The sequence below is a fragment of the Salmo salar genome, chromosome ssa14, assembly GCF_905237065.1.
Source record: "Salmo salar chromosome ssa14, Ssal_v3.1, whole genome shotgun sequence".
Classification (NCBI taxonomy): Eukaryota; Metazoa; Chordata; class Actinopteri; order Salmoniformes; family Salmonidae; genus Salmo; species Salmo salar.
In genome coordinates, this window is record NC_059455.1 from 76,491,908 (window position 1) to 76,508,892 (window position 16,985).

Consider the following 16,985-nt stretch of genomic DNA (forward strand, 5'->3'; position numbering starts at 1 on the left):
AACATTTTAATCAAACTATTATATTAATCTGACTATCCACAATGTCTTGCTATGGTCCAGTGGAGGATATCTACAAGAACTGTTAAAATCATAGCAGACTATAAAATAGACTATAACATGCTAATCTACTGCCAGGCAATCACACACCCTAGAGTGGGTTGTATAGAGATGGGTTCTCAGGTCGTGACTGGCAGCTTAGACGGTAAGACTCTAACCCAGAGGCACTTGTTCCATTACTGACCAGACTCCCCCTTCCCCACTTCTCTTCTCCTTAGGGTTTCAGTCTCCTCTCGTTAAGGTTTCAGACAGCACTTACAGTAACACTAAGGAATTCTCTTTACTAGCACTGCGCTGTTGAGGGTCAGTACAAGTTTTACATAGTACAAGCATAACATTATGCTGAGCAGGCAGTGAGGGGAAATAGATTGGTACGCAGGTAGCCATATATCGACTACAAACATCGACTTATAACATCTACAGGGCTGAGTAACTCCATCTATGGGAACACTGCATTCTAAGGGCATAGGAAATGATAGTACCGAAGAGTGCAGGAACCTTGGGCACCTGCGATAGACCTTAAAGGAAGGTAAACGCAAAGTTGTTAGGATTGTTTTGGAACCACCGATACATTTGTGAAAGGTGCAATAAAGAATACTATGCACTAGGGCTCCAAGCACTTCACAACCACGTTCAGATTCTTTGAGCCTAAACATTGAAAATGTAGCTCTAGAGAGTTGTACAGCCCTATATCCTACAGTATTCAAGCTTGTTATTCCTTGTGGCTATGTCACATCACACAACCTTACCCTGCATCACAGTAACCCAGGCTACAACCTGAGCAGTCGCTGTGGAGGAGGAACACACAGAATCATTTATACTATTTGGCTGTTGGAACATAGAAGAGAGGCAGAGAAAAGCAAAGACTGAGGGCATGGCTGAAATGCTTGCTTCAGCAGCCTCATATGAGATACCAGATACTCTCCTGCATGCTGTGCAGACCTGGGATCAAATGAAGAAAATGTTATCTTTCCAATATTTTAGCTGCACATGATTGAGCTCATCTGGTGCAACAGAACCAATAGAAAAGTGAAAACCCTGTCCAGCTGCATGCACTACAGACAGGCTCTATCAATCATCAATGTACTTGAAAGAAAACAGATACTATTTGAACCACGGTCTGATGCTGTGTGGCCTGGTCCCAGATCAGTTAGTGCGGTCTTGCCAACTCCCATAGGTCAACTCCTATGTTTGGCATGACAACAACCATATGAGTCAGCTGTACTACACAGACAGGTCTGGGACCAGGTCTGACGCTGTGCGTTGTGTGATTGTAGTCTCACCTTCCCCAGCGCTGTAGGCCAGTACAGAACGTGCTCTCATCTGCCTTCCCTCTGTGTTCTTCCCGGAGCAGGTGTGTGAGCACAGGGACCAGGTGGTCCAGGGACTGAGGACACAGTCCTTGGGGCATGGCACCTCACAGATGACGGGCATGGGCAGGATGGCATCACGGCATAACTGGCGGTCCACATACTCACCTGGAGGCACAGGGAGACAGGAGACACAGTATGAGGCTAGCTGAGGATACTTAGAATGTGAAGGTGTCCATATCTGTTACATACACATACAATACAATACACAGTCCGTATCATGTGTCGATATCATCCACAAAATCACATTGCAAAATCAGATCTGGTGCATTTGTTCACATAGACACCTAGCTCTCGAGTGGCGCAGCGGTCTAAGACACTGCATCGCTAGAGACCCTGGTTTGATCCTGGGCTGTATCACAACCGGCCGCAATCGGGAGTCCCATAGGGCGGGGCACATTTGGCCCAGTGTCGTCCTGGTTAGGGTTTGGCTGGTGTAGGCCGTCATTGTAAATTTATTCTTAACTGACTTCCCTAGTAAATAAAGGTTCAATAAAAATAAATAAATAAAACCCAGATATTGGTTATGTAAGGAGAGAGGGAGTTTAACAGACAAACCTATAAGAGTACACAAACCACATACAACACTTGTCCACATGTTCACCAAGTCTGAAGGGAAAATACGCATTGGGTATTACAATAAATGTTTACACCATCATGAAAGATTGGTTCGCTTTCTCAGACAAACAAGCAGGCAGACGACAGAGCCATCATACATGAGGGAGCAAGTCGGGGGAATTAAAACTTATTTCAAAACAAGAACATATGAGTTAAAGTGGATATTTGCACCAATTTAAATTCAAATTCAGGCAGTAGGGCATTAGTTTAATCTTTTACTCATGACTTTGACAGCGTACATGGAATAGAAATGTGCTCATATCCAAATGACTGCATCTCTAATGCATAAGCTAGCTGGATAAAACCTTGTGTATCTCCAGCTGTGCCACACAGACATTAAGACAACAGATACTGAATCATTGTCATCTTTTTTTTAATGATTTTTTTTGTTGTTATTAACCCATCCACCAACACCATCTTCGGAGGACAAATCTCTTTTTAGTTTTTTTTAAAGCTTTTCTGCTACATATACATATATTATACATACACATTTTGCATACACATTTTACATACATGGTACTTTAATATAAAGCAGTCACATTACAATAAAACATTACCAAACATAAACTCTTTAATCCCGCCCCTCAGCCACTCTCAGACCATCCCACCTATCACCATAGACCACCCTCGTTTGGTTTCCATGCGACATATATTTTTTTATTGTGCTGTTTTACATTTTGAACCTTTCTAATCTTATAGTGTCCACAGATTTTTATTTACCTTCATTTAACCAGGCAAGTCAGTTAAGAACAAATTCTTAGATTGTGAGCTAAAGATGAAAACCTTTCCTATGAGTATTAATATACTATTTATTGATCGACATTGGCCTTCCAAATCTCCCTACACTGCTATTTGTAAGGTTCATTTTAAGTGAATGTAGTGACTTTTTTAACCATTCCTGAACCTGTGACCAGAAACAAGTTACATAGGGGCAATACCAGAATAAATGATCTTGTGATTCTGTCTCTTCGCAGCAAAATCTACAGAGCTGAGAATGTTGTATGCCCAATATACAGTTGAAGTCGGAAATTTACATTTCTTGTTAACAAAATATAGTTTTGGCAAGTTGGTTAGGGCATCTACTTTGTGCATGACACAAGTAATCTTTCCAACAAATGTTTACAGACAGATTATTTAACTTATAATTCACTGTATCACAATTCCAGTGGGTCAGAAGTTTACATACACTAAGTTGACTGTGCCTTTAAACAGCTTGGAAAACTCCAGAAAATGATGTCATGGCTTTAGAAGCTTCTGGCTAATAGACATAATTTGAGTCAATTAGAGGTGTGGATGTATTTCAAGGCCTACCTTCAAACTCAGTGCCTCTTTGCTTGACATCATGGGAAAATCAAAAGAAATCAGCCAAGGCCTCAGAAAATAAGACCTCCACAAGTCTGGTTCATCCTTGGGAGCAATTTCCAAATGCCTGAAGGTACCACATTCATCTGTACAAACAATAGTACACAAGTATAAACATAATGGAACCACGCAGCCGTCATACCGCTCAGGAAGGAGACTCGTTCTGTCTCCTAGAGATTAATGTACTTTGGTGCGAAAAGTGCAAATCAATCCCAGAACAAAAGCAAAGGACCTTGTGAAGATGCTGGAGGAAACAGGTACAAAAGTATCTATATCCACAGTAAAACGAGTCCTATATCGACATAACCTGAAAGGCCCCTCAGCAAGGAAGAAGCCACCGCTCCAAACCAGCATAAAAAAGCCAGACTACGGTTTGCAACTGCACATAGGGACAAAGATCGTACTTTCTGGAGAAATGTTCTCTGGTCTGATGAAACAAAAATATAACTGTTTGGCCATAATGACCATCGTTATGTTTGGAGGAAAAAGGGGGAGGCTTGCAAGCCGAAGAACACCATCCCAACTGTGAAGCACGGGGGTGGCAGCATCATGTTGTGGGGGTGCATTGCTGCAGGAGGGACTGGTGCGCTTCACAAAATAGATGGCATCATGAGGAAGAAAAATTATGTGGAAATATTGAAGCAACATCTCAAGACATCAGTCAAGAAGTTAAAGCTTGGTCGCAAATCGGTCTTCCAAATGGACAATGACCCCAAGCATACTTCCAAAGTTGTGGCAAAATGGCTTAAGGACAACAAAGTCAAGGAATTGGAATGGCTATCACAAATCCTATAGAAGATTTGTGGGCAGAACTGAAAAAGCGTGTGCGAACAAGGAGGCCAAGAAACCTGACTCAGTTACACCAGCTCTGTCAGGAGGAATGAGCCAAAATTCACTGAACTTATTGTGGGAAGCTTGTGGAAGGCTACCTGAAACATTTGACCCAAGTTAAACAATTTTAAAGGCAATGCTACCAAATACTAATTGAGTGTACAGTTGTGGCCGTAAAGTTTTGAGAATGACACAAATATTAATTTTCACGGTCTGCTGCCTCAGTTTGTATGATGGCAATTTGCATATACTCCAGATTGTTGTGAAGAGTGATCAGATGAATTGCAATTAATTGCAAAGTCCCTCTTTGTCATGCAAATGAACTGACTCCCCCAAAAACATTTCCACTGCATTTCAGCCCTGCCACAAAAGGACCAGCTGACATCATGTCAGTGATTCTCTCGTTAACACAGGTGTGAGTGTTGACGAGGACAAGGCTGGAGATCACTCTGTCATGCTGATTGAGTTCGAATAACAGACTGGAAGCTTCAAAAGGAGGGTGGTGCTTGGAATCATTGTGCTTCCTCTGTCATCCATGGTTACCTGCAAGGAAACACTTGCCGTCATCATTGCTTTGCACAAAAAGGGCTTCACAGACAAGGATATTGCTGCCAGTAAGATTGCACCTAAATTAACCATTTATCGTATCATCAAGAACTTCAAGGAGAGTGGTTCAATTGTTGTGAAGAAAGCTTCAGGGTGCCCAAGAAAGTCCAGCAAGCGCCAGGACCATCTCCTAAAGTTGATTCAGCTGTGGGATCGGGGCAAAGTCATTTTCTCTGATGAGTCCCCTTTCCGATTGTTTGGGGTATCTGGAAAAAAGCTTGTCCGGAGAAGACATGGTGAGAGCTTCCATCAGTCCTGTGTCATGCCAACAGTAAAGCATCCTGAGACCATTCATGTATGGGGTTGCTTCTCAGCCAAGGGAGTGGGCTCGCTCACAATTTGGCCTATGAACACAGCAATGAATAAAGAATGGTACCAACACGTCCTCCGAGAGCAACTTCTCCCAACCATCCAGGAACAGTTTGGTGAAAAACAATGCCTTTTCCAGCATGATGGAGCACCTTGCCACAAGGCAAAAGTGATAACTAAGTGGCTCGGGGAAAAAAACATCGATATTTTGGGTCCATGGCCAGGAAACTCCCCAGACCTTAACCTGTTGGGTCTAGGGGGCAGCATTTGCACGTCTGGATAAAAAAATGTACCCGATTTAATCTGGTTACTAATCCTACCCAGTAACTAGAATATGCATATACTTATTATATATGGATAGAAAACACTCTAAAGTTTCCAAAACTGTTTGAATGGTGTCTGTGAGTATAACAGAACTCATTTGGCAGGCAAAACCCTGAGACATTTTCTGACAGGAAGTGGATACCTGATGTGTTGTATTGATTTTAAACCTATCCCATTGAAAAACACAGGGGTTTAGGAATATTTTGGCACTTCCTATTGCTTCCACTAGATGTCACCAGCCTTTACAAAGTGTTTTGAGTCTTCTGGAGGGAGATCTGACCGAACAAGAGCCATGGAACGGTGATGTCCCATTAGACACCTGGCGCTACTTCATGTTGGGTACCCTCGTTCCAATACGTTATAAAAGGCTATGCATTCGTCCACCTTGAATATTATTCATGTTCTGGTTAAAAAAGGCCCTAATGATTTATGCTATACAACGTTTGACATGTTTGAACGAACGGAAATATATTTTTTCCCCTCGTTCATGACGAGAAGTCCGGCTGGCTTACATCATGTGCTAACGAGACGGAGATTTTTGGACATAAATGATGAGCTTTTTTGAACAAAACTACATTCGTTATGGACCTGTGATACCTGGAAGTGACATCTGATGAAGAGAATCAAAGGTAATGGATTATTTACATAGTATTTTCGATTTTAGATCTCCCCAACATGACGTCTAGTCTGTATCGCAACGCGTATTTTTCTGGGCACAGTGCTCAGATTATTGCAAAGTGTGATTTCCCAGTAAGGTTATTTTTAAATCTGGCAAGTTGATTGCGTTCAAAAGATGTAAATCTATAATTCTTTAAATGACAATATAATATTTTACCAATGTTTTCTAATTTTAATTATTTAATTTGTGACGCTGACTTGACTGCCGGTTATTGGAGGGAAACGATTTCCTCAACATCAATGCCATAGTAAAACACTGTTTTTGTATATAAATATGAACTTGATAGAACTAAAAATGCATGCATTGTCTAACATAATGTCCTAGGAGTGTCATCTGATGGAGATTGTAAAAGGTTAGTGTATCATTTTAGCTGGTTTTATGGTTTTGGTGACCCTGTCTTTGACTTGACAAAACATTACACACAACTCTTGTAAATGTACTGTCCTAACATACTCTAAATTTATGCTTTCGCCGTAAAACCTTTTTGAAATCGTAAAACGTGGTTAGATTAAGGAGATGTTTATCTTTCAAATGGTGTAACATAGTTGTATTTTTGAAAAATTTGAATTTTGACATTTATTTGGATTCAAATTTGCCGCTCTTGAAATGCACCTGCTGTTGATGGAGTGCACCACAGGTGGCACGCTAGCGTCCCACTTAATCCCATTGAGAACTTGTGGTCAATCCTCAAGAGGCGGAGGGACAAACAAAAACCCACAAATTCTGACAAACTCTAAGCATTGATTATGCAAGAATGGGTTGCCATCAGTCAGGATGTGGCCCAGAAGTTAATTGACAGCATGCCAGGGTGGATTGCAGAGGTCTTGAAAAAGAAGGGTCAACACTGCAAATATTGACTCTTTGCATCAACTTCAATAAAAGCCTTTGACACTTATGAAATGCTTGTAATTATAGTTCAGTATTCCATAGTAACATTTGACAAAACTATCGAAAGACACTGAGGCAGTAGACTTTGTGAAAATTAATATTTGTGTCAATCTCAAAACTTTTGGCCACGACTGTATGTAAACTTCTGACCCACTGGGAATGTGATGAAAGAAATAAAAGCTGAAATAAATCATTCTCTCTACTATTATTCTGACATTTCACATTCTTAAAATAAAGTGGTGATCCTAACTGACCTAAAACAGGGAATATTTACTAGGATTAAATGTCAGGAATTGTGAAAAACTGAGTTTAAATGTATTTGGCTAAGGTTTATGTAAACTTCCAACTTCAACTGTATATAGCATTCTGTTGGTGGCAAGAATTCTATATAATAATTTAAATTGAAAAATTCAAAGTGTTTTTTATACCAGTTCATAAACCATGTGCCATGTATCTTTCAAATATGGCAGGCAAACAAGGTCCCTACCTTCTCCCTTTTCTACTTGCCTCCTCCATTTTTGTGGTAATGCTGCAATCAGTTGGTTGTAAGTTTGAATTGAGCAGACATTCCCATATATTTTCGATAGCTGCATATGTGACATAACTCCTCCATTTCTATTCATAATATCATTAATAAATATAATAATAAAAAATAAAAAAATCCATTGAAATATTTTTGGATCAATCAGTACATCCTCTTAAGGATCTGACCCTTTTTCGCCTAAAGTGACATACACAAATCTAACTGCCTGTAGCTCAGGACCTGAAGGAAGGATATGGACACCGATCACGTAGAGGATATTTGAGTTTAACCATAACATTTGTTGTAATATTTGTTCTATCTTTTCTGGAGGATAAAACTGACATTGCAACCTGCTTAGTACGGCTGGTTTAAGAAAGGGCGATACTTTAAACAAAATTGTATTTTCAATTGGTCGGAAATGAGAAGTTGTAATCTGTATAAAGGCAAAAAGGCCATGTTTTTAACAAAGGAGGAGCCTTTCTTAACAATCTACTGGAGAACCATTTTGGGTTTAAGTATAAAATAGTGAAGATTTTAGTGAGAGGTTTAAAGCTTTTATATTGAATAATTTTAGCCCCCCAAACTCATATTCATTATAGAAATAGGCACATTCAATTTTGTCTGGCTTAGGGTTCCAAAGAAAAGGAAATATTTTTTGCTCATATGATTTAAAAAACGAGTCATCTGGATTATGCAACATGATTAGTAAGTAAGTGAACTGTAATAGGACCAAAGAGTTAATTTAATAAATGTGATTTTTTTCCATAAAAAGACAAGTATTTACCTCTCCATGGTTGTAGAATCTTATCTATTTTTGCTAACTTTCTATTGAAATTTATTGTGGTAAGTTCCTTTATATTTTCAATATGTGAATACCAAGAATGTCTGCTTCACCATCTGCCCATTTTATTGGTAAACTACAAGGTAGTGTAAACACTGTCTTTTAATGATCCAATATGTAATATGGTACACTTGTCATAATTAGGTTTAAGTCCAAAGAGGCTAGAAAAGTGATCAAGATCTTCAATGAGACTGTGCAGGGATCCAGATTGGGGACTTAAAGAAAAATCTTGAGTCATGGATCTACATTTATACTTTTGTTTTTATCCCCTGGATTTCTAACCCCTTGACGTTCTTGTTGGATCTAATCTTAATAGCTAGCATTTCAATGGCCAAAATAAATAGATATGGAGACAACAGACAGCCTTGTTTTACTCCTCTTAAAGCTCAATACTTTCTGAGAAGTAACCATTATTTACAATTTTACATCTGGGGTTGCTGTACATAACTTTAACCCATTGTATAAGAGATTCACCGAAATTAAAGTAATCCAGGCATTTATATATAAATTCTAGTCATACTTTATCAAATGCCTTTTCAAAATCTGCTATGAAGACCAGGCTTGGTACTGTATCTTTGATGTTCAATTGTTACAAGTAATTGCCGTATATTATCTCCAATGTATCATCCATGTAAAAAAACTTTCTGATCAGGATGAACAATATCTGGTAAAACCTTTTTTATTCTATGTTCATGCATTTCGCCAGGATTTTTGCATCACAACAGTGAAGTATAAGAGGCCTCCAGATTTTTAAATGGACTGGATCTTTATACTTACCACCTGGGTCCTGTTTTAGTAGTAATACAATCAAACCTTCTTGTTGAGTACCTGAAAGTCTACCATTTGTATAAGAGTAATTAAAACATGATAATAATGGATCTTTGAGTACATCAAAAAAGGACCGATATACCTCTACTGGTATACCATCAAGACGTGGTGTTTTTCCAGACTGAAAATATTTAATTGCCTCAAAAAGTTCCTCTTCTGTAAGTTGGCCTTCACACAGGTCTTTCTGTAAATCTGTATATTTTGCATTATTATTATTATTATTAGGAAAGAAAGCTTTACATCATGTTGTGCATGTTTCACACTTTTCCATCCAATTAGCTTTATTTTTATACATTACACTTGATCGTTCTTGAGTAAGTACCTCCAATTGCTTTTCCTCTAACCTATTTTGTTCCTCTATAGTACAGTTTCCATTACCATCTACCTGCGCTGTTAATTCCTCTATTTCCTTTATTAGTCTATTCTCTTTTGACCTATACTGCTTTTGTTTCAATGATGAGCATTGTAATGAATGGCCTCTAAAAGTACATGCAAAAGCATCCAATACAATAAGGGGATCTGCTGTACCTGTGTGGTGCAGAAAAAAGTCAATTCTGAATTATTTATATACTAATGTCTTATTAAGAACATACTGTCATCCAATAGGCTTTGATTAAATTTCCAATATCCCCGTCCACATGGAAATTCTGTAAGAGTTATATGGAGGCCAATTCGATGGTGGTCCGATCGCATTCGTTCTCCTATGATTTTTTTTTAAACTTTTGATGCCAGCAAGAATAAGACCAGGAAGTAGTCAGGACGGCTAGCTTGATTAAACCACTCAGCCCAGTCAAAACTGTTCGCTGCTCTGGCACCCCAATGGTGGAACAAGCTCCCTCACGACGCCAGGACAGCAGAGTCAATCACCACCTTCCAGAGACACCTGAAACCCCACCTCTTTAAGGAATACCTAGGATAGGATAAAGTAATCCTTCTAACCCCCCCCTTAAAAGATTTAGATGCACTATTGTAAAGTGGTTGTTCCACTGGATATCATAAGGTGAATGCACCAATTTGTAAGTCGCTCTGGATAAGAGCGTCTGCTAAATGACTTAAATGTAAAATGTAAATGTAAACCATGTATATCTCACGAGGTCAGCCTCCATATAGCCACTAGTTCTAATCTATCCATGATATTCGTGATCTCCTTAAGTGCATGAGGGGGATAGTTTGTAGTGTGATTTCTTTTACGATCCATTGAGGTACTTAAAACCGTATTATAATCTCCCACCATAATAATAGATTCATTCGTTGCGTGTGAGCTCAATAGATGATTATATATATTTTAGAAGTGTGAATCATCATTATTTGGCCCATAAAGATTAATTAGCCACATCTGTTTTTTGGTCCAATAGCATAATTAAAAGAATCCATCTTCCTTGAGGATCTGTTTGCACAATCGGATTAAAATTTGTATTAATTAGTATAATCACCCCTTTGTCATCTTTGCGGAGGTGGAATATTCTGTCCTTGACAAATGTCCCCACATGCACACACACACGTACGCATGCACGGACACACACACACACGCACACACACACACACACACACACACACACACACACACACACACACACACACATCCCTGGATCATGATGCTCTGACATAATGTCATACATATTCTACATGTTTAATACATAACACCATTGAAGTCGGCAGAACGACTGGTACTGTATCAATAATGTTGATCACATGAAAGTCAGTACCCTGCCGTATGCATTAATACACCATGAAAGTCAGTACCCTGCCATATGCATTAATACAGTATTATTGTTCAACCTCTCCACATGTTACATAGCTACACCAAATCTGATGAGATAGCTGTGAGCACAGGAAGCAGTATGATCCCCTCAATGTTTGCAAACTTGAATGAAAGAGTTTTCTCCAGAACTGAACACTGGTGAGAGAGAGGAGGGGGAGAAAGAGAGCATGTGAGTGAGTGAGTGAGTGAGCATGTGAGTGAGTGAGTGAGCATGTGAGTGAGTGAGTGAGTGAGTGAGTGAGTGAGTGAGTGAGTGAGTGAGTGAGTGAGTGAGTGAGTGAGTGAGTGAGTGAGTGAGTGAGTGAGTGAGTGAGTGAGTGAGTGAGTGAACGAGTGAGTGAGACCTAAGGGACAGAGAAACATATTTATCTTTTATCAGGCATCATTTCCAGGTTCATAGCCTTGTGAAATTACTTCATTTGATTTGACAGCCTGGAAACAAATACATTTAAAACATTTATGAATAACAGGCATAATATTTGTTTTTTTATATAAGATTGAGCTAAGGTCTATTTCTGGGATGTTGAAGGTCAGAATAAGGATGCCTGACCACAGAAAGTCTCAAAATGGATTTAGGACCATCCTAAATGGCTTAAAAAGGAAACAAACAACAACTTAGGGCTTTAAGGGATTTAGGATTTAGAGACAGTTGAGGTATTTTCAAGGTTTCATTAGGACATGAGATAGTGTTGTGGTCCTGCACCAGGACTGTATCGATCTAAATCTGTGGTACTCCACCACTACCGCCACTCCTACCCTTCTCCTCACCCCATCCTATCGCATAACTTCCCTCTATCATGGCATGGATCTGTCCAACCCCCACCACTACCTTTTTCCACACCCCATCTCAACCCATCCCATCACTCTTATGTCAGTCCCACTGTATCAGTGAAACCCCCACCTTTACCCCTATCCTCCTCTCAACCCATCCCTCTTGTTGGTCCCACTGATCTTTATCAGTGGAAAATGCCATAGTGATGGGAAGAAGAGCTAGTGATTGTGGTATCCTGAACCATCACTGTATTGATCTAAATCTGTGGGACACCACCACAACCACAACCCCCACCCTTATCCTCACTCCATCCCATATCCACCACAACCCCCACCCTTATCCTCACTCCATCCCATACCCACTACAACCCCCACCCTTATCCTCACTCCATCCCATACCCACCACAACCCCCCACCCTTATCCTCACTCCATCCCATACCCACCACAACCCCCACCCTTATCCTCACTCCATCCCATACCCACCACAACCCCCACCCTTATCCTCACTCCATCCCATACCCACCACAACCCCCACCCTTATCCTCACTCCATCCCATACCCACCACAACCCCCACCCTTATCCTCACTCCATCCCATATCCACCACAACCCCCACCCTTATCCTCACTCCATCCCATACCCACCACAACCCCCACCCTTATCCTCACTCCATCCCATACCCACCACAACCCCCACCCTTATCCTCACTCCATCCCATACCCACCACAACCCCCACCCTTATCCTCACTCCATCCCATACCCACCACAACCCCCACCCTTATCCTCACTCCATCCCATACCCACCACAACCCCCACCCTTATCCTCACTCCATCCCATACCCACCACAACCCCCACCCTTATCCTCACTCCATCCCATACCCACCACAACCCCCACCCTTATCCTCACTCCATCCCATACCCACCACAACCCCCACCCTTATCCTCACTCCATCCCATACCCACCACAACCCCCACCCTTATCCTCACTCCATCCCATACCCACCACAACCCCCACCCTTATCCTCACTCCATCCCATACCCACCACAACCCCCACCCTTATCCTCACTCCATCCCATACCCACCACAACCCCCACCCTTATCCTCACTCCATCCCATACCCACCACAACCCCCACCCTTATCCTCACTCCATCCCATACCCACCACAACCCCCACCCTTATCCTCACTCCATCCCATACCCACCACAACCCCCACCCTTATCCTCACTCCATCCCATACCCACCACAACCCCCACCCTTATCCTCACTCCATCCCATACCCACCACAACCCCCACCCTTATCCTCACTCCATCCCATACCCACCACAACCCCCACCCTTATCCTCACTCCATCCCATACCCACCACAACCCCCACCCTTATCCTCACTCCATCCCATATCCACCACAACCCCCACCCTTATCCTCACTCCATCCCATATCCACCACAACCCCCACCCTTATCCTCACTCCATCCCATATCCACCACAACCCCCACCCTTATCCTTACTCCATCCCATACTCACCACAACCCCCACCCTTATCCTTACTCCATCCCATATCCACCATAACCCCCACCCTTATCCTCACTCCATCCCATATCCACCACAACCCCCACCCTTATCCTCACTCCATCCCATACCCACCACAACCCCCACCCTTATCCTCACTCCATCCCATACCCACCACAACCCCCACCCTTATCCTCACTCCATCCCATACCCACCACAACCCCCACCCTTATCCTCACTCCATCCCATACCCACCACAACCCCCACCCTTATCCTCACTCCATCCCATACCCACCACAACCCCCACCCTTATCCTCATTCCATCCCATACCCACCAGAACCCCCACCCTTATCCTCACTCCATCCCATACCCACCACAACCCCCACCCTTACCCTCACTCCATCCCATACCCACCACAACCCCATTCCATCCCATACCCACCACAACCCCCATTCCATCCTCACTCCATCCCATACCCACCACAACCCCCACCCTTATCCTCACTCCATCCCATACCCACCACAACCCCCATTCCATCCTCACTCCATCCCATACCCACCACAACCCCCACCCTTATCCTCACTCCATCCCATACCCACCACAACCACCACCCTTATCCTCACTCCATCCCATACCCACCACAACCCCCACCCTTATCCTCACTCCATCCCATACCCACCACAACCCCCACCCTTATCCTCACTCCATCCCATACCCACCACAACCCCCACCCTTATCCTCACTCCATCCCATACCCACCACAACCCCCACCCTTATCCTCACTCCATCCCATATCCACCACAACCCCCACCCTTATCCTCACTCCATCCCATACCCACCACAACCCCCACCCTTATCCTCACTCCATCCCATACCCACCACAACCCACATTCCATCCTTACTCCATCCCATACCCACCACAACCCACATTCCATCCTCACTCCATCCCATACCCACCACCACCCACATTCCATCCTCACTCCATCCCATACCCACCACAAACCCCACCCTTATCCTCACTCCATCCCATACCCACCACAACCCCCACCCTTATCCTCACTCCATCCCATACCCACCACAACCCCCACCCTTATCCTCACTCCATCCCATACCCACCACAACCCCCACCCTTATCCTCACTCCATCCCTCTTTTGTTTCGCCATTGGTTTCAGTGAAAATTCCCCTTGTAACGGGAGGACCAGGATGCCACCACAACCCCCACTTCTACCCCTACCCTCATCACCCCCACCCTTTATCCCCTCCCCTTATCTTCACCCATCCTATCTTCACCCCAGGTCATCCGATCAAATATCTTTGTGAAACCCCTATTCTCACCCCATTGTATTCCAGCCCATCTCATCTCTCTTTCTTGGTCCCCTCTCTCCTATCTGTACCAGTGATAAAAAATCCTATAGTGACGTGAGGAACCAGAGGAGCAGCCATTCTGATGACATGTCTGGAGCCCCTTGGGGGAAACGAATCCATTTTCATCAGCAGACAACAGAAGATCAATAAGGTCCAGTCAAGAGGGACTGGGAGGGCCGCTATGGGGGCTGGGTGTGTGTGTGTGTGTGTGTGTGTGTGTGTGTGTGTGTGTGTGTGTGTGTGTGTGTGTGTGTGTGTGTGCGTGTGCGTGAGTATAGGGGGTGTTGAAATGGAAGTCTTCCATGCGATAGATTGGGTGAGGAAATCGTTAAATTGTTTGTATAACCATGTTTCCATCCACAGTTTTATGCGAGTAAAGTCATACCACATAAAAAAAATGATGACAGCTTTGATGGAAACAGGAAGTTTTGGTCCAATTTTATAAATGCTGACAGATAATTTGTGCTTTTGACATGGTGGGATCTTTTTTGTGTCTGTAAAATGTATTATGCGAAAAATTGTGGTAGAAACAACTTTATACGCACATTTTAATATAATAACCATCATATGAAAGTAAATGTGGAGTCACACGATGATATGTTGTGTGGTCCTCCCACTACGACTCAGGAAAGCATGCAGTTTATTAGACTACAGATGATATGTTGTGTGGTCCTCCCACTACGACTCAGGAAAGCATGCAGTTTATTAGACTACAGATGATATGTTGTGTGGTCCTCCCACTACGACTCAGGAGAGCATGCAGTTTATTAGGCTACAGATGATATGTTGTGTGGTCCTCCCACTACGACTCAGGAAAGCATGCAGTTCATTAGACTACAGATGATATGGTGTGTGGTCCTCCCACTACGACTCAGGAAAGCATGCAGTTTATTAGACTACAGATGATATGTTGTGTGGTCCTCCCACTACGACTCAGGAAAGCATGCAGTTCATTAGACTACAGATGATATGGTGTGTGGTCCTCCCACTACAACTCAGGAAAGCATGCAGTTTATTAGACTACAGATGATATGTTGTGTGGTCCTCCCACTACGACTCAGGAAAGCATGCAGTTTATTAGACTACAGATGATATGTTGTGTGGTCCTCCCACTACGACTCAGGAGAGCATGCAGTTTATTAGGCTACAGATGAAATAAGTTATGATGAACTTTACAGGGTGGTGAAAGTGCAAAGTGATGCGCTTGATGCTCCTTACCAAAAAATACTGATGGTCTTATTCTGGTGATATGAAGATCGATGCTTGACTGCCATTTGACAAATACAAATATTCTCGCTCTTATCCATTACAATCTCATCATGTAAACCAGCCTACATGCACAGCCTACCCGCACTGTATCTGCGAGCTGTTGGCTAGAGCGCATGTAGATTTTTAATCATTACATGAAAACGTAAGAGAAAACGTGTGCAATACCTCATCACGTATTGATTTTCATTCGCAAGAAGTCTGTTTGGTGGAAACACCAGGGGTGAGAAAATGCATATGTTTTCTTTATGCAGATTTGAAAATATTCGCATGAATCTGTCACCAAAATTATGTTAACCTAGTTAATGACAATGATTATTCTTATGGCTTTTGACTCACTGTCTTTTTGTGGCATCTTTGTTTGACAGAATACTGTAGATTCTGTCTTAATCACAAGTCCTCCCAGGGAGGAAACAATAGAAGCCTGTAGTAGACAGTCAAGACAGTAAAACAAACATGAATGTCAAAAGACAACAAACACGTATACACGAATGGCTTTAATAATGAAGAGATTCATGGCTTGCAAGAAGTACATTATTTGCAATGCAAATGAACAACAAATGTATTGCATCATGGACCGTTCAAATCCAAAACAACCTTCTCTCCTTTCAGAAAGTCCCCTCCCCCCCCTCATCCTCTCTTTCCCCGTCAAGCAAGTGTCTGGAAATCAATTCAACAAAACCCACAGTGGCGAAAAAAGCTTCCAACCGATCAAAGAGATAATTCTCCTTTAACTTTTACACACCTCACATGAGAACCCCCCCACACACACACAGCTGGGTCTCATCTGTGTCTTGATGGAAAAGTACCAGACATCGTTTGACATATCCTCTATTTAACCCTGTCTCATTCCATCCAGGCGGGGAAAGATTTCTGTCGCACATAGATTTCACACACACACACACACACACACACACACACACACACACACACACACACACACACACACACACACACACAGAACATACACACAGGAAACACACACACTAATGTGGAAGAAAGACAGTGTAAATGGGATCTGACTGTGTGGAGCAGCACCAGATAATCTAATTTACCAGTAACTAAGTCTGATTC

The 16,985-nt window shown here is 42.4% G+C and overlaps 1 protein-coding gene across 1 annotated transcript in view; it reads right to left on the reverse strand.

Moving 5' to 3' along the window:
- LOC106570313 (thrombospondin type-1 domain-containing protein 7A) overlaps window positions 1-16,985 on the reverse strand; it is a 195,116-nt gene that overhangs the window by 66,442 nt on the left and 111,689 nt on the right. Inside the window, exon 7 of the mRNA XM_014142501.2 lies at window positions 1,341-1,535. Coding sequence (XP_013997976.2) covers window positions 1,341-1,535 — 195 coding nt within the window. The remainder of the gene's footprint in view (window positions 1-1,340; window positions 1,536-16,985) is intronic.